The sequence below is a fragment of the Eleginops maclovinus genome, chromosome 7 (genome assembly GCF_036324505.1).
Source record: "Eleginops maclovinus isolate JMC-PN-2008 ecotype Puerto Natales chromosome 7, JC_Emac_rtc_rv5, whole genome shotgun sequence".
Lineage (NCBI taxonomy): Eukaryota > Metazoa > Chordata > Actinopteri > Perciformes > Eleginopidae > Eleginops > Eleginops maclovinus.
In genome coordinates, this window is record NC_086355.1 from 10,221,777 (window position 1) to 10,247,363 (window position 25,587).

General features: G+C 40.2%; 1 protein-coding gene across 12 annotated transcripts in view; it reads right to left on the reverse strand.

Moving 5' to 3' along the window:
- Nucleotides 1-25,587, reverse strand: part of zmp:0000001200 (dedicator of cytokinesis protein 9) — a 69,754-nt gene that overhangs the window by 34,825 nt on the left and 9,342 nt on the right. For 9 of the 12 annotated variants that reach the window (XM_063888684.1, XM_063888680.1, XM_063888679.1 and 6 more), the window contains exons 2-3: nt 5,332-5,448; nt 578-667 (exon numbers count right to left, since the gene is read on the reverse strand). In XM_063888684.1, the coding sequence (XP_063744754.1) occupies nt 578-667; nt 5,332-5,448 (207 nt within the window). Of the gene's footprint in view, nt 1-577; nt 668-5,331; nt 5,449-8,328; nt 8,592-25,587 lie in introns of those variants that run through there. The other 3 variants (XM_063888686.1, XM_063888685.1, XM_063888675.1) reach the window with 1 other exon arrangement.

A 25,587-nucleotide genomic window follows, 5' to 3' on the forward strand; every position in this document is an offset into this window, starting at 1 on the left:
ATTAGCTGTGATGTACAGTACATTGCTGCTAATATTAAGTAACAAATTGGGTGATCACTCACATTAGTGTCACTATTTCTTAGCGATGTGTCGTTTACTTGAGAGTGATATACTTTCCTAACCACTTCCCAATGTCTTTTTCTAGATTTCCCACCTATTGATACCAGGTGTCCTTATTCTCTGTGTTTGAAAGAACATTTTCAATACTTTTAAGGATTACATTTTTTAAATGTAACTATCTTGTGCAATAGATCATTATTTTGTGAATCCTTTTATGTCTGCTTTGTGTTTTTGTTATTTTTATATACACCTGAACAAAGTAGCTGCCATAATCATAAAGATTATACAGAGTTTACAGTCAACATTTAAAAACGGTTCCACTTTTTAGATTTTAACCCCAAATCCAGATTGGTTGACTTTTTTGAGATCTGATCTCTTCCCGGACACAAAACACAGAACTCTATAATGTGAAATACCGAAACTGGCAGGAAAAACGTTCTGTTTACATACGACCACATTAGTCACACTAAGCAGTTGATTAAGAAAGTGTGTTTTCAGGGCCCTTAAATCAGCTTACCTCTTGAACGAACAGACTCTGGGCCTCCCGCTCTGCATTTTCAGGCAGCGTAGGGTAAAGGGTTCTCCCTTGGCGCCTCAAAATTGAAATCTGCAAAACAAAACAATGTTTTTTTTTCAATAAGAGAAACAGGGGGAATTACAACAACAGACTAGAGAATGACAGCGAAATGTGGAAGACATTGATCACGCTGGACACCAAGTATTACAGTTTATGGTCTCAGCTGGACACATTTGATCTGGGTGTTCTTTTTAATATTATTCTATGATTGAAAAATGGCTTTCTGAGTGTACAAAGGGCCAGTGTGTGAGTGAGTCAGGATGCTGGTCCAGAATGTTCAGCTCCAGGAGCCACAGACACACCCTGAGTCTGGCTCTCTGCCACTGTTGTACAGCAACACTAATTAGCATCTCAGCATCGCTAATGCTTTATGCAAGCCTTTCATTACTGACCAACACATTCACAGTGAACCGTAGTCAAACAGCAGAATCAATCATCAATAAGTCACATTTTATTATACAAATTAATTCATAAAAATATCACAAAGTACACATTTGTCTCAGGGGGCTTTACAGTGTGTACATACAACACCCTCCGTCTTAAGACCCTTGCATCGTACAAGCTACAAAGATGGATCAAGGTGGGCATCATCAAACAGGAAAAGGGCAACAAGAACAAGATAGATAAGTTAAAACTTCCAATCAAGACTAACAAACAAATAAAACTCAAGTCGTATCTTAGCTGTAAATCTCACACAGCAGTGGCTCAGTCAGTAGGGGCTTGGACTGGGAATCGTAGGGTCGCCGAACAGACTTGAAAATATGGAAGGTGGACTGCTACTTGGAGAGGTCCCAGTTCACCTCCTAGGCCCTGCTGTGGTGTCCTTGAGCAAGGCACCAGACACCTCCAATCCCCCCTCCCCATTGCTCCCCGGGCGCTGCACAATAGCTGCCCACTGCTCCTAGTACTAGGATGGGTTAAATGCAGAGGACCAATTTCACTGTGTGTGCTCTGCTGTGTGACAAATAAAGAGGGTTTCATCCTCCGATTCTATCTGTCTATCTATAACCACTAGGCCAGTTTTAGCCAAGTGTAAAAACTGGAGCTCTGTTTACATGTGTAACTGAGCAAAATACTGCTTTGTGCAACATCATCACCATGAGGTCTTAGAAGAAGGATTAATTTAAAAATAAAGTGCATTTGACCACACCTAATCCCTGCAGGCAAGAGTGAAATATGAATACAACCATTAAGTGAAGCGTTCAGCTGACTGAGTTAAAAGGGATTGTGGCTTTGTGCGAGTCAAATGCCGGTCAGCTGTGTTTTCTATGATGAGAGGGAAATAGACAATACCACCATTATTGCCGCACACATTTTTATGGAAATGAGGAGCACTTTGAATAGAAATATTCAATATCATTAGGTTAGATTCCAAATTACTACATGCTTAATCAAATGAAAGCACTCTGTCCCACATAGTGTGTGTCCCGATCAAAGAAAACACTACATTAGTCAAGTTTCTGCACATATGTTAACCTCACAAATGTGTTTATAATCCCACACATTAAAACTATAGAACCAATCTATTGATCCCTTGAGAACATCAAGTTGTTATTAATAATTAAAAAACATATATATTTTTCAAATGTCAAGATGTAAGAGTATTCAAAACTATTTGGATAATAACTTCTATCAGACGACAACGTAGGGAACGATTGATTTTTGGTCACGCTACGTGAATTGTTACCAACTACTTTCATATTAAAATATATGCCTTGGACTAAATAATTAAGCAAAAATACCATACCGCTTCTTTAAGGTGAGGGTTTGCTGCTGCTGCTCTCTCCTCTTTGTTCATACTGTGGCAAACTATATCTTTTTTGGCTTTGGACAGTTACACACATTTTTCACCATTTCCTTTCAGATGAAATTTATCAGGATGAATCAAGATTATAATTAGCAGATGAATCTACAATAAAACCAAAACACTAATCTGTCTGTGTTGCGTCACTGTCCTTTTGAATGACCTTGTATTTGACCTGGCGATGGATGTGTCAACTTCGACAAATTCCACACCGAGCTCGTGTGTTTAAACCTGACGTTTCCCTTTCCTCCCACCTAGCCAGGTTTCCTTCAGGGGAGATGATAATCTTTACGATCCAAGCAGCAGAAATAAACAGGCATGGAAGTAATAGGGAGCCAGGAAGTATGGCAACAGGAAGCATTTAATCGGGCTGCAAGTCAACAGGGAGAACCAAGGGATTATTACCTTCTTATCTTCATCAATTCCCATTAAAAGCATTATCAATAATGGTTTTTGAATTGGGGGACAATACATTTACAGTCAATCCCACAAACGCTGTCCAACTGCTGAAAATACTTGGGTATCAATAATGAATCAAGTCTGTGACTCAATGTAGTCCCAAGAAATGCACATAATTGAGAAATGTTTGATACAAACTACAGACATTTTATGAATAGTAAATGTAATACCCTTAAAAGGTTAGGAGACAACACTCATGCTAGCAGCTTTGTGTAAATGTACTTAGGCACATCAATGCTTTTGGCTTAATGCTAATGTCAGCATACTGACATGAACATGTAGCCATCTTATCTTAGGAAGTTAATATGCTTCTTAATTAACAATAAACACTTGCTGGTAGGTTGTCATAGACTTGTAATTATTCACAACATATGGAAGCAAAAAGGAAAATTCAGGGGATTACAAAAATGAATATGTTTATCCACTGGGATACCATTAAGGTATGCCTGTACAAATGCATCGCCGCATGCAGGGTAGGGAAGTTGGCAAGTGTTGAGAAAACAAGACACATGGGTTTTTGTGTTTTCATTTTTACTGGCGTTTTGGGATTGATAACAAAATATAAAAAAAACATCATCAGCCTTGTACTTTCAAGATATATTCTGTAATGGCTGAGGTAAAGGAAAAATAACATTATCCTGATTTGTGGGATTTAAGCTGGGGATGGGCCTTACACCTGAGGGAAGGAAGGGCCCCATCCCCTGGTAATCCTCAACAAATTTACTCCAGAAACCTTGCGGGTAAAGCACTGAAGAGAACTGACTTGTGCCAACAACTTTTTAAATCTAAACCAGATGGAGATGATATAAATACTGGCTCACACAAAAGCAGCACCAACATGACTCTTAAATGTGCCAGCTGGGATAAGATGAGGTAGAGACCTGATTGTAATTTCTGTCCATGTGGAGCAGCCAAAAACAGGCTTTACACAAGAATAAAAACACAGTCAGAGGAGCTATTTATGCCTGTTTTGGTCTTCATTTATCTCTAAATACCACATGTTTGTACTGTCTCTATGCATTTGAGTTTTCTGTATGACTACACACTGCCTGTCTCCTCTCACTAAAAGCAGCTGACATTGAAAAGGCCTCGACACAGAAGCTGATTGAAACCTTGCTTGAGTCCGTGGAGGTCGTAACAGATGTTAAGTTCAATCCCTGTGACTGTGGTGTTTCATTCTCTCGGTAAGAATCACCTGTCAGTCCCTGACAACGCAATGTTTGTGTGTAAAGCTGCTATGTTATGTTCATAGCAGCAGGCAGAAGAAGCACGATACAAGAGAGGGCAAAGTCAAGGCTGCCATGCTTTCACTGAGAACACAGCTGCCAGACCATTATGAACTGTAACAACCAATAGCTTTAAACAGAAGCAAACACAGGCATTATCTACAGTACAGTAACTGGAAAGATAATTCAAACTTAAATCCCCATTAACTATTAAGATAGCTTTGGTGATCTGGGTCAGAAAGTGATTTTTAGATAAGATTTATCTGCACAGGGGCAATGACTGTTACTGATAAATACTAAGTGTGCATTACAATTGTTTATTTTGCTTTGTTATAAACTAGCAACTAAGAAAATAACATTATCATACAATGTGTTGCTGTTTGGCTATTGACTCAAGGGCACTTCAGAGATCCTGAATATGACGGTATTAAATAAGATGCTCTTTCCTTCTGACTTTCAGGAAAAAAAAAGCTTTTGTGTGAACATTCTGAAACTTTTTGTCTACTCTATCCAGGCATTTGACTCCCACTACAGCTGCTGTGGGAGCATTTTTTTTAGAAATGTCTAGTCCTCCGTGCCATACACTTCAAATCAAAATGCAGCTCCTCATTCAACGTGAGTATTATTGCACTTGAATTTTTTTTGTAAAATGTGTTTCTGCAAATACAGTTAAATCATCACTCTTTTGTACTTTATCTTCTGTGGGCGTTCATCAATAACAATAAAAGAAGATTTCCACTGGATTGTGAGACAGAGCAGCAGGGTCAGATTTGAGCATATTCTGCACATCTCACTGCTGCTGTTGGTAAAACAAAACTCTTTCGTTCAGGTCTAATTTCCTGAAAAACTGGGCCAGATTTCCATTTTAGATTTTCCATCCTCACCGTGGAAAGTGTGGGGGGAGCGTACGTCCTGTACAATGTGGCTGGAGATAACACTTTGCTCTGTCACAACATTGGCGACAGAATGAGCCAATTAAACAGATGGCCCCTGACCCATCTGTCTCGCTACAACGTGGAAGGATGTAAACAAAAAGAAAACCTCTGTGAACAACCCCACCCTGTACTCACAGCGCCAGCCACACCTGGGCCAAAGGAAAAGACACAGAAACACATAAAACAAAGAAAACATGCAAGTGGGTGGGTAAACAATGATGTTAGAGAAACCTGAATAAAAAGAGCATCGTCTTAACATTTGAAACTCACCTCAAAGTCCTCCAGGGGGAACTGCAGCATGTCCCGGAGGACATCACTGAGGATCTGTGTCTTCCTCTGCACCAACACATTTTCATATTCCAGCGGCTCGATCACCTTCGGCTTCACCTGGAGATTGCAGAGAAAATGCTTGGTTACATTTGATGCATGCAAAGACATAGGAGGACATTTAGCTATTTTATTAACTTGATCTAGTCGAGAAATTACAGGAAATTAGGAGGGAGAAGGAGAAGGATGACATGCAACAAATAACTCCTGTCAAACAAAATCTGGTGATGTTGCATTTCATTGTTGACACATTCACTGATACATATTACAGACAAAATATCTGGTATATAAAACCCCAACAAATATGAAATGCTGATATTATATACTTAGTTTTAGGCTACAGAGTTTGCATATAAATCCAGCAAAAAGAAAAATGAACCAACTTTATGATGCATACCAAATATGAGGCTCAAAGTGCCAAATAACAACAAAAAAAATCAAATGGAAAAAAGGGGAAATAGGCTATGACATTTGATTCATAACCAAGCAGTTGAAAGCAATAATATTTGAATAAAGAATAATATAAATTAAGCATATAGTTGTGCAAAGGAGCAGAGATAATGTTGTGCATTGACCGGCTTCTACTGTAAATTGAGTTTGATAGCTAGCTGCTTTCACATGGTACATGTTATATTCACTGCATTAAGTCTGTCAGGGCTCCATCTGCTAAGAGTAAACGCGTCCGCCTCAGTAGTGGGAAGGTCTTCATGAGCTTATCCCTCCGTGAGAGCGAACACACATGACATGTATGTCAAGGAAACAAGGAAACAATCACACTCCACTTCATTTACAGGCCCTACATGCAACACAATTATCCTTCACATCGTTAAACAAATAAAACTCCAACATCCTCTTTTACTTTCATCCTACTTGATGAGAATCCCTTAGTTTTTAAATGTTGTTTTAAAGCCGACTCTCAGAAACAGATGTGGTTATCGAGAGGTGATTATGGATTTATGGTACATTACGTCAGTGTCTGCATAATGTTAAGTATCAACCCACTAAAGCTCACAGGCTGAGGATTGATGGAGCTTATGTACTACACAGTTACAGTAGCCATTAGATGGAAAGTCAGCTGTCAACACCTTTAGCTGACGGGATGGGAGGATAAATCTTACGTCCAGAGAAACACTGGAGTGCAAAATGAACAGTGACGCATCGGCAGATTTCAATGCTGAGCGACAGCTCGGCCCACATGTTGCCTCCACATCTGGGACTGATAATACTAGCATGATCTCAGCGGGAGAGTCATGGATATTGACCTGCATGAATGCATGTTGCTAGCAACCTTGTTAATAACAGAGAACAGCCCACACTGAGGACAGAGGAGGCACGACTGGTTTCAAGGACAAGATGGGGATATCAGAGCAGAGATGGTGCCACCAAGTCTGCCAGCTGAAGCATGCTGGGACATTATCAGTCAACTGTCATTCACAGCTTAAACTGAACAAAACACAGATAGAATTACAATTAAATGCAGTCACACATCAACACACTGTATTCACTCTCTTCTATCAAAGAGATAAAGTACAGGGTCTGATGCATATCTGTTTCCAGGCAGGACTTGTAAGTCAGGAAGGATTTAAAGATGTCTGAGAGATAAGATGTGTGTCTGTGTCTCGCTTGAATTGACCTAAATTGCCTAAAATCTTTATACACAGATCAGCTTGTAGAAGACAGTGAATCGTTAAATAACACCAGGTACATACAGAAGCTTTGTCATTATTTACTAGGTGAAAAAACCCAGACACATCAGGGCAATTAACCAACACTTCTGAAAGTGAGAGTGAGTTCAGATCAGAAGTGAAAGGAGTTGATAATGTACAGCCTTGGGACGTTCAACACCCTCAAACAAAAGGGCGAGAGTCTTTCATTCTGTTACCTCACCAACAACAGCAATTATAATGATATTCAAAGTAGCTGCTAAGATATTTGACCCCATTATAGAGATAGTGCCCTTTTCTCACCAGAGATGGATTCCTGACCTCACGCTGTTGTTGCTGACTATTGTTCCACTCCAAACCCCTCTGGGTTCTCCCACACTGTCAGTGGTCAGTGAAGGTGGTCAACCACACAGTACACTCAGCACTGAGCAAGGAAATTAACACACATACACTGCCATGTAAGACTGCTCTGTCATTCCCACAAAACCACAATGATGACCCTGGTGAAAAACTTTTGTTGTATCATTGTCATATCCTACCTCAGAATAAGCTTTTTAAGAACACTTGTTGAGTCCATGTCAATAAAACTGAAAGTAGTCCTCTGTCCAGTGTCTTTAAAATACACCATTAACTAAATGAACAGAGTATAAAAGTAAAATAAAACCAGAACAATGCAAGCTGTATGTTCCACATCTGTATAGTTAAGTTAACAGACAGTTGTGTTTGGAAAGCCCATAAAACAGAAACTTCAGAAGTCTTCTCTTTAACTCCCTCTCTACAGTGATCCAGCAGCTGTTTAGCTGCAGCACCACTCCTCCCATCACTGCACCCTCACTTCCATGAACAATGGTGCTGTGTAGTGCCTCTCGATTCACTGATACATTCAATCTTGTTGCTACTGTCTTCTTCGCATGGGGAGGGATGTTAACACTGTTGTCAGAGTTGACTTTTGATCCAAATAAAAATGTTTTACAAGCCTAGATTATCTTTAAAAATAAACTTAAGGAAGCTGGTTGCACCCCAGGTTTTAAAGTGCTGGCAAAGTTCAACATTCCTCAATGCTGGTGCTAACAGTGCACTTTCTGATTGTGAGTTGTGTAAATGAAAGAGATTTGAAGCAGACATTCACATGACACCTGCTTTAGGACTTTATGACTCTGGTTAACCTTTGGAGCGATGCACCCTAAACAATGTCAGGAACAGATACTAACAGCTTTTTAAAATAAACCAACAAAGTCTCACATGTCTTTAATTTAAAAGTCTTTCAATGACTTACCACCACCTGTGGCACCGAGTCTACCTCAGTCTCAGCTGCAGCCAAGTTCTTGTACTGCTGCGGACTCTCAATGACCAACTCCTTCTTTGGAGCTTTATTAGCCCTTCCTTGCATTGTCAACAGCTGTGGTAAGATATCTCGGAGCTAGATCCCAAAGAGAAGTGAGCAGCCAGCATATCCAATGGAGAAAATCCTAGCGATGGAAAAAAGTTTAGGAAGTTTGCATTTCTCCTCACAGACTCAAACACACACCCTCTCTTTCAGACTGCTCTGTCTGACTGAAAGCAGTGGACTCACACACAGGCAGAGGACATGGCCCCTCCTACACTCAGCTGTGCTGCCTGGGGGAGTTAAAAACCCTCACAAACACACACACACACACACACACACACACACACACACACACACACACACACACACACACACACACACACACACACACACACACACACACACACACACACACACACACACACACACACACACACACACACACACACACACACACACACACACACACACACACACACACACACACACACACACACACACACACACACACACACACACACACACACACACACACACACCAAGTTATCTGACCCCATACTATCCACCTGCAGTGACACAGGGTTGACAAAAGGCAAACAAAAGATATGCATTCCTCAAGTATTACAGTCTGGTCAGGGACTGTCCACGCCTTGTGTGGGACAGCTGGAATAAGAGCTGGCTTGAGTTTCATTAAGGAGAACAAGCTGGGAGAGAATGGGACAACAATGGGGCACTTGGTGTTACATTCAAAGAAACCGCCCAAGCGTCTACAGTACATACAGTGTGAGGGCACCAAGTGACCAATCGGCTGCAGTGACTTAGAAGAGATTTCTCCTGTAAACATCACAGATAAGCTGCCAGGCTGGGCTCATCCGATTGTGCCAGGCGCTTTAGAAACAACTTAGACAATCTTGACCTGCATTAAAAACTAAAGACTGAGGAGCAGGATCATTCAAACTCAATCTGAAGCAACACTGCTGTATATCAAGTGAGTCATTACAAACTATGACAGTGAAATCAGTCACTGACGTTTTCACAGCTGGCTCTGACTGCAGCTGAGTTTGTAACTGTTAGTAATCACACAGATTGTGATAAGGGCGAGCTTCTGTCTCGCTACTTGTTGATGCAACTGCTTGAGGGGCATTCCAGCACGACGCAGCCCCAGTCGACCCACAGATGATTGGACCCGACCTGCAGATTCCTCAGAAGGCCACAGCAGGGGAGGATGTTATCTTTTCACGCTTGCATCTAAGTCTAAGGCGAGGGGGGAGGGGTCAGGTCAGCTGCTTTCATCTCACAGTCACATGCCCCAATGAGGCCCCACACAGGGATCGGTAAAAGGGTGCACCATGATGCCCTCAAAATTTCACAGACAGACTTGTAGACAAGATCAGACCACTTCTGTCTGTCATCACAAAGCACATTCTGATGACAGAACCAGAAAATATGAATATAATGTGAACTGCCCTATGCAGGGTTCTCTGTGTATGTGATTCAGAGATACAGTATAAGCTTATCATCTGCATCAGGCGCAAGCAGCCTCTGTAGAGTGAGTTACACATCTGTGGCATTCTGGGGGAATGTTGACTCACCATGCGTCAAAGTGAGTCATCTTACACTTCCTGTCTCAGATACCTGTGTGCTCTTTGTCACTTTTTTTTTATAATGTACACATCACTGTTGAACGGAAATGTTTCAAAAGTAAAGTCAAGTGAATAACAAGCAGGTGCTTTCCAGAAAGGAAATGGTAGGAAAACTAAAATTGCATCAGGAATATATTTGTTTTTTCAACTTTTTTAAGAGCTACATTTAATTGAATGTTTATCATAACCAAAATTCCAGCTTGGATACTCACTGCAGTTGATGCAGTGTACTCCCACCCCTCCTCAAACCACAATTCTCTGGACAGTTTCATCTTTGTATAACACATTCTTGTTCACTACTCTGTTTTTATGTTGGGGTTAAAGACTGTTTTCTCTCAAATGGCTGAAAGCAACTTTGCATTGAGCTCAATCAAGGCCTTCAGAAACAGCAGTAGACACTTTATTGTTAAATGCAAATGCAATTTGGTGGACAATCCATTGAGCTACACTAAGATTACAGGCTACACTGATAACCCTCTTAGATTGAAGGACATTTCCTTTAATGTACATAATTGTGCATAGAGTTAGAGACATTACAAATACTAATTGAGTTTGAACAAAGAAGGCTTCCTTTCCCAGACATCTCATATCTGCAGTAAGAAGAGATAACCATCTTCAGACACTTCCCTTTTACTCTGCAGCCCTGGTAAAGAGGGGTATACATGTTGGCCTGGCACAGTTCTTAAATTCAATTCAGACCTCGGAATGTCATGCAGATTTATCCATGGAAACCATTTCAAATGTGTGTCTTTGGGGCAATTTGGCATTGGGGTCTGAGCAGAAGGGCCCACTGAGCCTTTTAGTGGTAGAACAAACACTTGTGTTGAGCAACAAAGTTTTTCAGCGGCCACAAGCAGATGGACAGAACATTTTTGGAAATAGTGTTTTCTGCTCAAAAAAAGGTCAAGTATCCCCTGTGCTGTGATGAATTTGAAGTAACTATCAGACAACAATAGATTGTTTCTTTGATGACTCCATACAAAGACATAGAGAACCGAGGTCTGTAACTGGGCTACAAACAATCAGGCAGTTATTTTACACAATATTATTCTTCTGGTTTTGGCATTGCCCAATAACGCTATTTAAGATGGTTCTACTGATGGCAACACTGAGTGCCATTAATTTAAATTCCCATTGCACATCATCTTGAACAATAATCAAATGTAATCCATTTTTATAAAAGTACATCTAGTAAAACTTGTTTTTAATAACAGTGTTGTTGCATAGTCAAAATGTGGTATGTCAGAGTGTAATAAAGCTCCTTTAACATTACCAAGCCTGAAGCCATGTTAGACAATGTGTCCCTATAGGAAGACATTTATCCAAACTGTACATTACAATACTTTACTGTATAGCAGTATAGTTGTTTGTCGTTATTGTTGTGCAAGTCTTTCAAACTTGTATTTTTTTCTTCATCAATCATCTTGTAATTCTCAGCTTGAACATGACTATGGCCGGGCTTCTTGATTACACAACACAGGCTTGATGCAATCTCCAGTCCATCCCAGCATGAGCCAAAGCAAAACAGGGTGTAACCTGGAATGCAACAAAAACACGGCCCACCCCTCGCTGCCCCGCTACAACAGCAGCACGAGGACCCACCATCCTGCAGCTTGTTTTCAGTCCATCCCCGAGAGAGTCCTGAACTGTGAGCTGAGAATGAGAATTCAACATGGTGGTAATAATGACACCGTAGTGTGTCTACACCCTCTGTTAATAATGTTACTGTTGTAGGACGTGGGATACAATGGCATCAGAAACAACAGGATGTAATCATCAGGCAAAGACGGTCGTCTCACACGACAATGTCTGGAGACAATACTGTATAATTTACTATATATATATATGCATCATTGTTGTAATACTCGGAGCTAAATACAGGTAGAGATGTGAAGTTAGAGAAGTTTGATTGATCAGTGCATGCCTTAAAGGTAACTAAAAGTATTGAATATTAATACTGCTGTTGTGTGGGAAACAGCAAACTGCTGTTGCCAGAAATTATTTTAAGTACACAATCCTGAGTGCTGGGGATAATGGGCTAGTGTATCAGTCAGCAGGACACACACACACACACACACACACACACACACACACACACACACACACACACACACACACACACACACACACACACACACACACACACACACACACACACACAACAACATCAGGGTGGCTAAAACGTCTCAAAAGAAGGAAGCAATCACCAAGAAAAATATCCCTGTCGCCAATCAAAGAGAGTTGTTTTACCGTTAATCCTTTAGGCTAATGCATGTTAGCGAGTGATCTTATTGGTTCTCAATGTCATCAATAATGTAAACACAGTTTGAATGTAATGCTAGTTATCGGTCAACAGTACAACTATAAAGAGAAATCAAAAATAGGAGACAAGGGTGTGTATCCACCAAGGCGTTTTTTATTGTTTATTTTGAGATATAACAAATTTAAGGTATGGAGGACAAAAAGTGACGTAATCCTCTATAAATAAAGAAAACAAGCAAATAGTAAAATCGTTATGGGAAAACAATTATTTACAATTAGTTATTTCTGTATTGAAACTATGCTCATTAGTAAGTATGGCCACCTACTTAATTTTCATAAAGACACATTAATACATAACCTGAATAAAGTCAACCTTGGAAATAGAAGTAAAAGTGTAGAAATACAGAAACGTGCAGATGTATAGAAATTTTTAAAAAGTATTTGTTTGCTGATAAAGTTGAACATCTTTTATTGATTATTGTATTTAGAAAATATTTGTAAATGTGTTCATATATTGTATTTAAAAAATATTAAAATATTTGTTTTAAAACGTATTTCATTTTGATGATTAAGTCATTTCTCATCCTGCATTTTATGAGAAGAGGATTGAGATTTCGACATGTCATATTAAACACACATGTTTAGATAAAGAGTTTGATGCAATTTTGTCAAGAAAGAGAAGACCGCATTAGTCAAGAAATTCTTCCAATGAAATGGATTAAATCTGTGAGTAGTTTCTGGTTGATGAGATGCAGACCTGGTACACTCCCCAAAATGAAGTACTTAAAGCATAATCGACTCACTAGGCATGGTTCATAGAAAAGGAAAACAATCACAGGTCCAAGTTAGAAGAATTACTCCCTAAACATTATTGGATAAAAAAACTCTTTTATGTGCGACCAAGCTGACATCACATCTTTCTCTTTCTTTCCCAGAAAAAACATCCGTCTGATAAAACTGGCAAACACTTCAGTGCTTCAGTTACAGCTTTCAAACATTTCATAGAAATGAAGGAAGGAAATGTAACTTTTGTGAAAGCAAAGAATGATGATTAAAAAGGTGTAACTGATAGCTTTCTCAAGAGAATAAGACAAACACAACTCTGTCGAATTAAAACAGCATACACATGATCCACGCATTATCTCAAACCAGTGACTTTAATTTGTGGAGGCAGATCCCTTCCTGAGGGATAATAAGATGCAAGTTTCCACACGGAAGGAAAAGGCAGAGCTGTTGCAATCAGCAAGTGAAATAACAGAGCGGTGTAAGGAGCCCAAATAGATCATTTCGTTACTTACTGATCACTTTCCCACAGACAGCTTTGAGTTTGTGTGAAAGTGTGTGTGTGCCTGGCCTTAAACCCCTTAATCCTGTTTTAAATTCCCCCAAAATAATTAGCTGCTGCAATCAGAAGGATTGAAAGGATGGACATTATGGTGGATATCCTTTTATAACCTAATGGATTAAAAACATGCAAATAGGGATGGGGAACGACATCCTTTAAAGGACTGCTCCATTCTTGTAGAACGTTGAAGTCAGTGTCAGATTTCAGAATAAGATTTAGATCCTACAAAAGGTGCCCAAAAACTATAATGAAATGTTGTCAGAGGAATGAAAATGTAGCTCACAACAATAAAATAAAAACGTTTTATGAAAGCAAGCACACATACGCCACTGCTGCGATTATGTATGCACATGCATTCACACATTACATGCTTTGACACATACACACACAACCTCCCAAACGTGTACGACTCATTTCAGCCTCCTAGCTTGAAAACTGAAACTGCCAAAGGCTGGGACCATTTTTGTGGACCGACAGAGCGAGCTATAGAGCTGCAGATACAAATATTGCACACCTTTGCAAAGGTAGTTCTCCAATCATTGGTAAAGGATTGAAGTGTATTCTAATTTGACATAGGAACGAGAACCAAATCTGAATGGCTGGGCAAAAAAAACTGACTGGTTTGTCTTATTGAAGGATGGTAGGCACTCCAGATACCCACATTTGAGTGCACAAGCATTAAAAAGGATTATAATATTTCCCCTCCATTCTTATTATTAGACTAACTCCACTATTTATTGATGGATTAAGTTCTATTTTTGTCTTGGCTAATAAGCTTTAACTGTCATCAAGTTGCAAACCACATCCTCTGCACACATTTAACTATTGATTTTTCAGACTGCTAAATGCTGACGGAGGATTCATTGACATCGTCTGGTTGATAAGACCATCCCTGAGCCAAAGAAGCAACCATGCCCTTGACCTAAATCCCTGCTCTCAGCCAGGGCCAATGTCACTCTGCTCTCTGCTGTGAAGCCGATGAACCCCCGACAGGAACGGGTAATCACACACACACACACAAACACACACATACTATAGGAAGCAACACAAACAAGGAGGGCAAGGCAAGCTGGTACGGAGAAGCAGAAGCCCTGCCAAGCCCGCTGGTTCACAGATGAAGAGCGGTGATTGATTTCCAGCAGACACAGAGCTCACTGTCCCCCCACCACCCCCTCATCCTCATCCCAAGCCCACAGAGGCTTTAACCCATAAAGCAGTGCAGAGGCAAGATCCAGCCCTCCCACTGCCCTACATTTCATATGGTTAACACTGACGGTTAGATTCTCACAAGTCTGAGTGAGGATGATGATGAGTGTTATTGCTTTAGTTGCGTATGTAATCAATCAAATAGGACAGACACCCGCACCAGTGCCAGCAAAATGAGTGATTTGTTGACGTGGTGAAACGGTTGCACATAAATATTCTAATATCAGAAACATTTGAATCATTCATCACATTTATGTCCTGGATTTTGCCGTCCTAATAGAAGAAATCAGGGAAGGAATGCTGCATAAATAATTTGCAAAACATAAGTGAAAGACCCACTTAGACCTATAGGAGGAGTACCATTTATGGTTTAGACATTTAAAGTGTAGCTCTCCAAGCACAGCATGAAAGAGTAAGTGCAGTGGTCTTTGAGTTGGTTAACAGAAAATTAAAAAACAATAATTTGCATCATTTATAAGGAACATTTGAAAAATCTGCAGGTTCAAGTTTCCCCAATAGGAGGATATCCTGCTTTTCTCTTTTAAACACAATTTAATGTAATCACTAGTTTTATGAAGAAGAGAGTATTAGATACTTGATACAGCATGATTATGAGTTGGATGACTGAGCAGAAAAAAAGGATTAAAAAAAGGATTCATTTATTGAGTAAACATGCGGGTAATCAATAAATGGATAAGCAAAGGGGGTTATCAATCATTTCGATTGCAATTTTTATTTATTTAGTCATTAATTAAGGTTAAGTGCTAAATATTAACTGTATTCCAAAATATTATAGTTTTGCTTTTATCTGTTTGTGTTTTTTACAAAGTAATAGATGAATAGATACCGGAAAATATATTTCAGCTCTCATATACTGTAGATATTTATATGTTTCAATTAGAATTCTCACACACATACATACACAACACACACCACACACTACAAACACACCTTAAGTATTCTCGGTGTTAGGAATGCTCTGGACTCTCGCCGACTCAGCGCTCGCTCAGCCTCAGACGGCCCGATGGGCTCCGCTGCTCCCTTACAGATGTAGTCACTACAGTTCCTCTCTAAGACCGTACGCAGCCCGTCAAACACAACCGTGCTGGTGGTGCACCCCATTCCTCCAGGTCCAAACAGGCATCAGTCAGGAGCGCCTGCCAGTGACCCAGTTTCCTCGGTCGCCCCCTACTCCTCCCTGGTCCATGATCTCTGACTCTGACCTGCAAATCCACAGCTCCTGACCCGGGGAAAGTGCACTGGAATCCGGGCAGAAAGGATCCAGAGAGGAGAGCCCAGGAACACAGCTGGAGGATGAATTTATTCAGTCTCACTGTAATTCCTAGCTGCCCCAGTCTGAGCTCGCAGGAATACCTCAGTCAGCAGACGAGATACAGTAAGAGTGAGAGAGTGAGTGAGGTAGAGCAGAGAGCGAGGGATGGGGGATGAAGGATGCTGGGTGAGCTCTGCTGCAGCTTCAACCAATGCTGAGTCTCGCATGTGCATCTGTCTCGCTTACTACTATGTGCTATCTAAATTCTTCCTATCTTTATTCTTTCATTTCCACATTTGCATAATGTCAAATTGACTCGACATGAAATGAATCAATCCCCTAAATGTTTTACTCCACGAAATGAGATTCCTTTTGGGAGACGGATGAATAATTGTGGAATAAAAAGGTTACAAAAACAGAGTCTTATATCCAGAGGGAGAGTCTGTTTCCATGGTCAGGCAAACAGCAATATGGCTGAATGCTTATTTAGTTCAGCTGACAAACCAGAGCCACTGGCAGAACAAATGTATGATGAATCACATTGGATGGATGGCATTTAACATGCAGTAGTACACTAAGAATCCTACTATAGGTTGGAATACAACAACATTTGTTCATCTGTGCACTACATAATGTTTTTTTATTCAAACATGTATCAGATATTTACTGCAGTAATATTATATCTGTTGGAAAACGCTGTGACCCGAGTGGAGCCTCAAAGAAATCTGTGTTTGCAAAACATACCAAGGACATGGGAGGATTTAAACCTTTGAGGCCAAGACATCAAATGGGGATTTTTTGTTTTTTTCTATAAAAGATTAGCTGCTGCTTGATCACAAGCTGGCCGCTCTGCCAAGAACACAGATATACTGTGAGTGGAAAGACAAAATGTGATCATACAAGGGCTTTTAAAATGCCCGGAAAGGATTCATCCGCTAGCTTGGCATTTGATTTAAATGTCTCTGGACTTCAATGAGGAGGACAAAAGATGAAAGCAGTAAGGCAGCGAGGAAAAAGATTCAATCTTGGTAACTGGCTGAAAAAACACTTTCCTTCTCTATAGTCTTTCTGCAGGGCAGAAAAATATGTTCAGTTCCACATCGTCCTCATTGAACAGGAACATATGAATTCACCTGTGGGATACACTGTATGGAGTTCAAACTTCAGTGTTTTTACCAAAATATACCAAAAGAGCCAATCAAAATAATTTGCATTCACTTCTCCTCCAGCAAGAAGATTAATCCTGTTAACTACAAGCCTCCCTCCCCCAACATTTAAACACTGGATCAGAGATACTTTAGGTTCTTCAGCTCAGAGAAGATTTGCTTTACGTTGGTCTACTGACAGATTCTTTAATGTGTTGCAGCCTTTTGTTACATATAGTGATTTTTATTTAACGTTTTTTATTCCTATTCTTGCAATTCAAATTCAAATGAGTAGATTGAGGAAAGACATTTGTCAGCCTGCTGTCGTTGCCCGTGCTTCACTCTCTGACAATGAGGAAAGGGGGGGAAGACAAGGAAACAGGGCAGTGTTCATCTTGGTTTATTTATCTCTGCTTCTTCCCTTCCTGCAGCTGCAAGTTGCACACTCAAAGACCCCTTAAGACCACAATGGGAATTGTCCAACAAAAAAATCCTGCTTGTCAGAGTGGCACGCACATGCTGTAGTTACTGATATCAGCAAAGTCCCACCACAGCCTCCATTATGGTTGTTAAGAAAACACATGCAGGCATCTATCCAGAAACTTCCTTTTAAAAAGGTGGACAAGGTGTGAAACTTTCACCTTTTAACAGGTTCCATTAAAAAAGGTGCCGACACAAGCACACCCATACAAACACATTAACTCACGTCAAGAAAAAGTAAAGATCCCTAAATTCATGATGGTGCACTAAGCCATAGCTGCCTGCCTGCGTTTCAGCCTGCTGCAGTGTTAATATTTCAGTAGTGCTTGACACACTGAACTACATTCGAGCGTATGATGAAATGAACGGAGAAAAGCAGCTGAATTTATGAGGGAATCCAGTAAGAGAAAGAGAGAGAAACATAGGGAGATACGGGGGAGGAAGGGACAGGACTTTAACTATGCATCATTGATCTGTCAGGAAATGTATATCCTCTTTTGATTATCCCCTTTCTCGTACCTTGGATCAAAGGGATTTTAGGCTTACTCAATCAAATAAAAAGAGGCAATCATGCAAGAACTGGTAAAATTGCAAAGTCATAAATCTTCTTTTTGAGCCGAGAAGCAAAACAGACATTCTTTACATAATACTATTTCTTATTTGTACATTGAGTGCAGATTGCTAACCCAAAATGTCCTGTGGAAAGTTTGATTAATGTTTTGAAACGTGTGGCATTATTAATAACGAACTATCCTTTCCTGAGATACCAATTCAGATTAAACTGTTAATCTGCAATAACAAGCTGTGAAGTACTGCTGCCAGTAATTACTGGGTGGGTACCAATTCAAACAGGACAAAGAAAATGTGATGAATGATGCACAAACACACACATTGTTTGAATGGTCACAGCTGGTAGGGATCATAAATCACTGGCTCTTAGGACACAGAGTCTTCTTCAACTTGTAGAAACATGCCTGCAACAATTCAAAGATGCTCTGATAATGCTGGAAGGGTGTGTTACATGTCACTATGTAACTACCAGGTCGTCGGTTTGAAATCAGCTCTGTCACTACCATGTTTTCTGTCTGCATATTAAACTATTAATATGTAGTGAAAAGTAGGACAACAGAAAGTTTGATTGAGGACTCCACACTTAGTTGATAGGCTGTGCTGTATTCAGCACCAAGCATACAGTTTTCTCTAATGGAGATGAACTATTCAGGTCAGACAGAAGATGCTGAGTCATAAAGGGAAGCAGTTTTTGTCTATCCTTGTGTCAAGAAACCCTGTCTGCAGCAAGTGTCTTCAGAACAAATGCTTCTAGGAAGGTAAAAATATCCTTTAGCTTAGAAACAGTTTCACATCTCAAGTTGGTTGTGACTTGGTTGAATCAATATGATACGGTTTATGTTACTGCCTGACTATGCATCCATTGAAGTGCCCCTGCGCAGCTTGAGCACATCTATACTGTGCATGTCTGTAGCTGACAAATGAAGTGGTTCTGTAGCCTCCGGCAGTACACAGTTGGACTGTGTCAGCCATACTAAATCTTGAGCTGGAGCTCCGGGCAAGGCTACAGTGAGAGTGGTATGGGGGTCAAGTGAACTGTGGCAAAGAGTGGGTCTATCTGTGGTTGGTCAAGTGTGAACCTCCTCGTGGGATGGTAATGCTCTGCAATAATCTGCAGCTGCAGAGGAGATAAGAGCTGGTCTGGAACCACTGCTGGGTGTGTGGAGCTGCATGGATTACTGCTGCTACATAAAGGCTTCACTCCACAGTGTGCTCCACTTCCTGGCTTAGTGTTCAATATGTTCCCTACAATGTATTTGACAGTAGAAATTCAGTAGAGTTTACAGCTTCAAATTAAATATTACCAAAAGCTGTTATACTAGTTAAAGCATGATGTACTTCAATATATAATTAAAGGTATTACTTTACATGATTTGAAAATTGTTAACAGTCAATCAGAGTTATTATTGTGAATTTATGAGGATTTTAAACCATTTACCTTCCAAACTTTTATAGGTAAATTATCAAATCACCCCTAATTATCACTTCAAAATGTTTTTAAATTATTGTTGTTAGAAGATGTTGTTTAGTAAAATAAAAACAAGATATACCAATTGTTCAAAAATAAAGATTCAGCTGTTAAAAAACTATTTGTTTCCCTCACATACCGAAGGTATTGAGAACAATAAGGGAAATGCAAAACCACATAGAGTATGATACAAATGTACAATATCAACTACACTTTCAAAGGATTAGTTATATAAAAATCTGCTTTCTATGGAAACCATCACTGGCCCGCAGTAACCCCCAAATAACACCAGTTGAACTAACAGCGCATTTTCAAGCTGTTAGCAGCAAGTGGTGGGTGTAGCTGAACAGACAACATCAAAGCCAGCACATGTGGACAGAGAGGGTCAGCTTGAGTTTCCCCTTTCACACTAAGGAGTGGACAATCACACAATAAAGACAGAAATGTTCCTGCGTGGCTAAGAGGAGTAGAGGGGAGTTTAAGAGGAGCTGGCATCTCATCTGAGGAGAATCTCCAGGATGGAGGTCAAGTCCGCAGCTGGCCATGTTTCCATGCCCAGGGTCTGCTCTGGAGCTCTGGTGTGTGTGTGTGTGTGTGTGTGTGTGTGTGTGTGTGTGTGTGTGTGTGTGTGTGTGTGTGTGTGTGTGTGTGTGTGTGTGTGTGTGTGTGTGTGTGTTAGTCGAGAGAGAGACCACAATGCGGGGCACCACAGTGACATCACCCACATATCCACCAGTGCAGGGCAGATAAAACAGGCAGAGCTCCCAGCTGGAAATCTCAGGGGACTCCAAAAAGGAAGTGGCTGTTTCCTGCTGATGTGTGTTTGAGTGTGTGTGTATGTGTGTGTGTGTGTGTGTGTGTGTGTGTGTGTGTGTGTTGTCTGTGTACGCTCCCATAACAACAACAACTGCATCTCTCTGACCAATGTCAATAAAAACTCCTTAACACAAGAGCGTTTTATGGGTATTTTGTCAGAACAATGCTGACCTCCTCTGAGATTTAACAACAGAAATGGAAAGAAGTAACAGTTTTATTGAAGGAGCACAAAGCCCCAGAGCGCCATTAACCCTCGAGAGCTTTTTGAGAAGCGTGCTGCTTCTTAGTTTTTCCAAAGTTTGTTTGACAGAAAAGTTATGTGGGTATAGTTACACATGTGGGTGGGCTACAAAGATAGGCCTGGAATTTCAATAAGGCAAATGCTCCACATTTTACATGCCAAGTTTACATTACTATCCCAGAATACTTTTCACATAACTCAACGGACAACAGATTGGACTGAATAGGAATTTCTTCATGCTACTGCATACATTAAACTTATACATTTCTTTGACCTGGAGTTGACACCAGGTTGTCCTGTCCTTCTTAAAATGTTACAAACCAAATACAACAGGGGCCACATCCTCTTCCTTTTTACTTGGTATTTTGGGATCGCTTATTTATCCAGGAGAAGAAAATGACCCATTTTCCTGAGGGGTACCGCTTCCTTTTCTTTGTTGTGGTAGGTCGACCAGGCGCAGAATAAGTATATGTTACAAGATGAACACAGGCACAAATTAAAAGTATGAGCACACACACCCTACACTCTCTGTGTTCCTGAGTGGCTTGCAGCTCAGTTGGATCTGTAGTGAGCTTGTTGTGGTAGGTTTGGTTTATCATTAATAGATGTTACTAATGAAGCAGTGCCGCTGTTTCAGCAGCAGCAGAGATGGTCTGAAGCAATGCCAAGACCTGAGGGGCTGCAGTCACCCTCTCACCCCTGCCAACTGCAGTTTGGCTCCACTATAAACAACACAGAGTAATCTCATAAAAAAATTGCTTACTCAAACCGTCAGTGCATTACAAAACAAATCAAACTTTAAATCTCCGGGAAATAAAAAGCTTGTTTGTTTTGCCCATGAACATGAATGATTTCTGCACAGCACACAACAACAACCCAGAGGGGATCAGTAAAGATGAAAAACTAATGTAGAATTGATTTAATTTCTTATCGCATTTCAGTTGAAGGCAGAAAGTGACACAGACCCCAGCACACAGAGCATATTGAGAGGCTCTATTTAGAGGTAAAACATACAAATACAACAGTGTATGAATGCTGTTACTGCCACCTACAGGAACATAACGATACTACACTAACTCAGTGTTGACAGTAAGGATTCATTTTTGACTCATGAAAGAAAATGAATAAATTAACTGTATGGGTTTTGAAAAGTCAAAAGAGTTATTTACTGTATGAATGAAGTGATGATATTTTTTCAGTTACTTCACCACCACGGTGGGATATAATACTCTATGGAAACAGAAGAATACTTTCCTCCCTGCACTCAGATAGACTAATAATACAATGCAGCCATTGTTTGTCACATGTGTGTCATTTCCAGCAGCTCAGTGTGAAAACAATCATTCCCAACACTCAGCTCACTATACAGGAAAAAGAGGTGACAAGAACTGGATTGCATGGGAACAGAGAGTTACAACAATCCTGCTAACAGTATATTTACATCTCTATTAACTTAAATCTCAAACACAGGAATGCTGCCTCCCAAAGCCAACACAGGCTTAGTGATAAATGTGATACAACTGTGAGTTTTGACTGAACTTGTTACTAGTTTTTGTTGAGGCTTATTCAAGGTAGGAAACCAAAACATCCAGGTGTCCTGTGTTGCACCAAGTAAAACAATGCTACCTCAATAAGAAGCTGTCATCACTGCTGTGTGTGATTTAACCATAACAACCCTCACCAGGTCAGAGGCCTGCACCCAGGTTCGAGGAGGCTTTGGAGAGATTGCTGTCATCATGTTCAGGCTGTGACATGCAGCACCGCAGCTGAAAGCTGAGTGATCCTGAAGCAAGCCCGTACTGGCACGCCATGACGCCGAACAGCTACACCGTTAGTCATGAGAGCCCAACATTGTTTTAAAAGGTAGCAACTAAAGCACATACTGTACAGCAAACAGTCAGCTTCCTCCCTGCATGTATCAATCATGTGTGGTAATGGAACATTTCCTGCAGCAACAAGACTCATTATGTTACAAAGCGTAAACTCTATAATCCGTAATCATTTCAAAGTGAATCATGTTACTCATTTACAAGTGACTAAATGTTATCAGAGGATACATTAATATTGTTACACAAAATGTTGATAGTTGTAAATAAGAGAAGTAGATTCAAGCTGTATACATCAGAAACATAATAAGCTATCCCTACTGAAAAATAATACCTATATTTAAATCCATCTACCAGTAATTGCAATCTTCAGTTGACAAAATAAATGACTCAAAGTCTAATCATTAATAGCTAGATGACACATTAAGTAAGGCTTCCTCATAATAAAATGACCAGTTAACCAATAATCCAGATATATTGTTTTCAGTTTAGAGCAGTTTATGTCCACGAAAGCCAGTTAGACTGATCAGATTAAATAGCAGTTGTCTCACAGGAGCGTGTTACTGTATGAAAATATATTATTGAAGGTGTCAGGTGAGGAATGAAAAGGACAAAAGAAGGACGTTTTTGTTAACCTAATTTAGGGCATTCTGGGAGGGGGGTGTGATTCTAAGATGCAGTGAGAGGGTGGATTAACGTATATAGCCTTTAAACTGCAAACAGCATGGGACAGGATTTAATGCGAAAGTGGAACCAAAGACAAATAGGATGAGACATAAGAAGAGCACAATAATAGAGATCATAGGTAATTAAAGCTGAAGGTAATGCAATCTTTAATACATATTAATTCCAGATAATCCACATATTTTATGATGGTTTGGTAGCGACTTGAACACGCCGTGTGGCAGAGGGATAATTGGTGGGGTTGGAGGGTTTAAGGGGCAGGAGTTTAGGGACCTTAAAGGACCGGCTAATCTCAGTTGGCTTTTTGTTTGTAATCAGGCAAAATCCTCTTGAGTCTGGTTCAATGAACGCTGCTGACAATCAAGGGAAACAGAGGATGGAGGAGGAGATGAACGCATGTCTGTGCACCTGCACCACTGAAGTGGTGGTGGATTTAACCGTAATACTACCCAGCAAAGCTCCCTGGGGAGGACCCAGGCAGGACCAGAAGCTGTCATCCATCATGGCGACTGCACAGAGGAAACATAATTTATTTGTATTGTCCATAGTCCATCATGTAGCTGGCTATTTTAACATTAACTTGATTACATTTTGCATTCCAGTAAACAAAATAATATACCAACTACTCCTATCGGTATTTTGATGTCATATAAATCTTTAATATGAAGCTTGATGTAATCTTCTTTAAAAGTCTAAACTGTATTGGGACAATGCGTCATCGTGATCTGTAAATAATCACGCAATGAAAATGTATTGATTTACTTGTGTATACCACCTACTGTTACATGCATAAATTAGGGAAATTGAATTGTTCACAATACATACTGGCACCAGACTTAATTTCAATTACAAAATAAAAGATACCGTGATGGTTTTGGTGATTATTATTTAATAAAATGTGTTATCATTAGGTTATCTTTTCTCATCAAGTTGACTTTGGAATTGTTTTAGGAAGTCCAAGAATGGCACCTCGCCTTCTTCCTGTAATCACACTTTGTTGGCACAGCCTTAGCTCACCAATCTGTGCACCGACACCCCCTCTCAGAGGCCCCCGCCCTTCCTGACAGAGGAAACACATGTTATAGGATACATCCCTACTGTAGAAAGCTTGACTTAAGTTAATATTCAACAGAATTTTTTCTTATCTGGTCTCTAAAATAGACAAGAAAAGCTCATTATTTGCTGCTGATCCCATCTCTGTTGTTGGCAATTTGTTAGATTTCCCCAGCGTCAGGGATCAGGTTAATACCAAAAGGAGCAGGATGGCTGCTATAGCAACTAAGATGGATTTGGATGCATTTGACATGTTTAAGTCTCAAGTGACTCACTTGACAAAGGACAATTTAAGAAACAGAACAGTGGAAAAATATTTACAAAATAAACAGAAACCTTATCAGAATGAATCTTTCAATCCAAAAAAACAGTCCAGACATGTTGTTTTATTTCATGTATGACTAAAGAATGAATTATTTAGGAAACAATGTCGAAGGAAATGTAAATAGAGGCAGTAGTAGTTCATATTTTGAGACGTACACACGTAGCAAATTCAACACTGCTCCATCAGTGGGGGATGGTGTTGTTGGCTTTTAAAGACTGAGTGGAGACACTAAGAGGAGATTAAGTCAAGTCAGGGATACTGAGGCATTTATCTGCACAATAAAGAACAGGGATGTGATACTGCATGCTTATGATGTTACACCATGCAGGGCATTTTAGGCACATAATACAGCCTAACGCGTGCCGAATGTCAACAATGCTCCATCCAGGATTACTTTTGTGGTGGAGGAGGACTCCTCCACCACAAACAAGGGTGATTAGGAGCAGGCCTTCAGGCACACAGTCTCACTGCTGCTCGTCCATAAACATCGCACAGCTATCTTTATTTATCCACCAAGGCTAGGGACACTTCCACTCTGTAGTGCACACTTAGCCAATCCAGCCTTACAATGCTAAGTCCCTTGAAAAACAAACAGGGAGCAAACAAAAACAAAGCCCCAAGGATAGCTCTGCCTCTACTGTATGCACAGGCTTTGACAGAAAAACCAAACACTGATTACCAGTCATTTCATTTCATACTGTGTAAGACTTTCATTTATTTTTTCATGCCTATGAACACATTTTCATCCCTCTCATTTTTCTGAATGTCAGCTGATATAACTGCAGACGAAAGGGATTTATAGAAATGAAGGGGCCACAAATATCAGTGGGTTTGTCCCTTTAACCAGAACTCATTGGTTTATTGTGGGCAG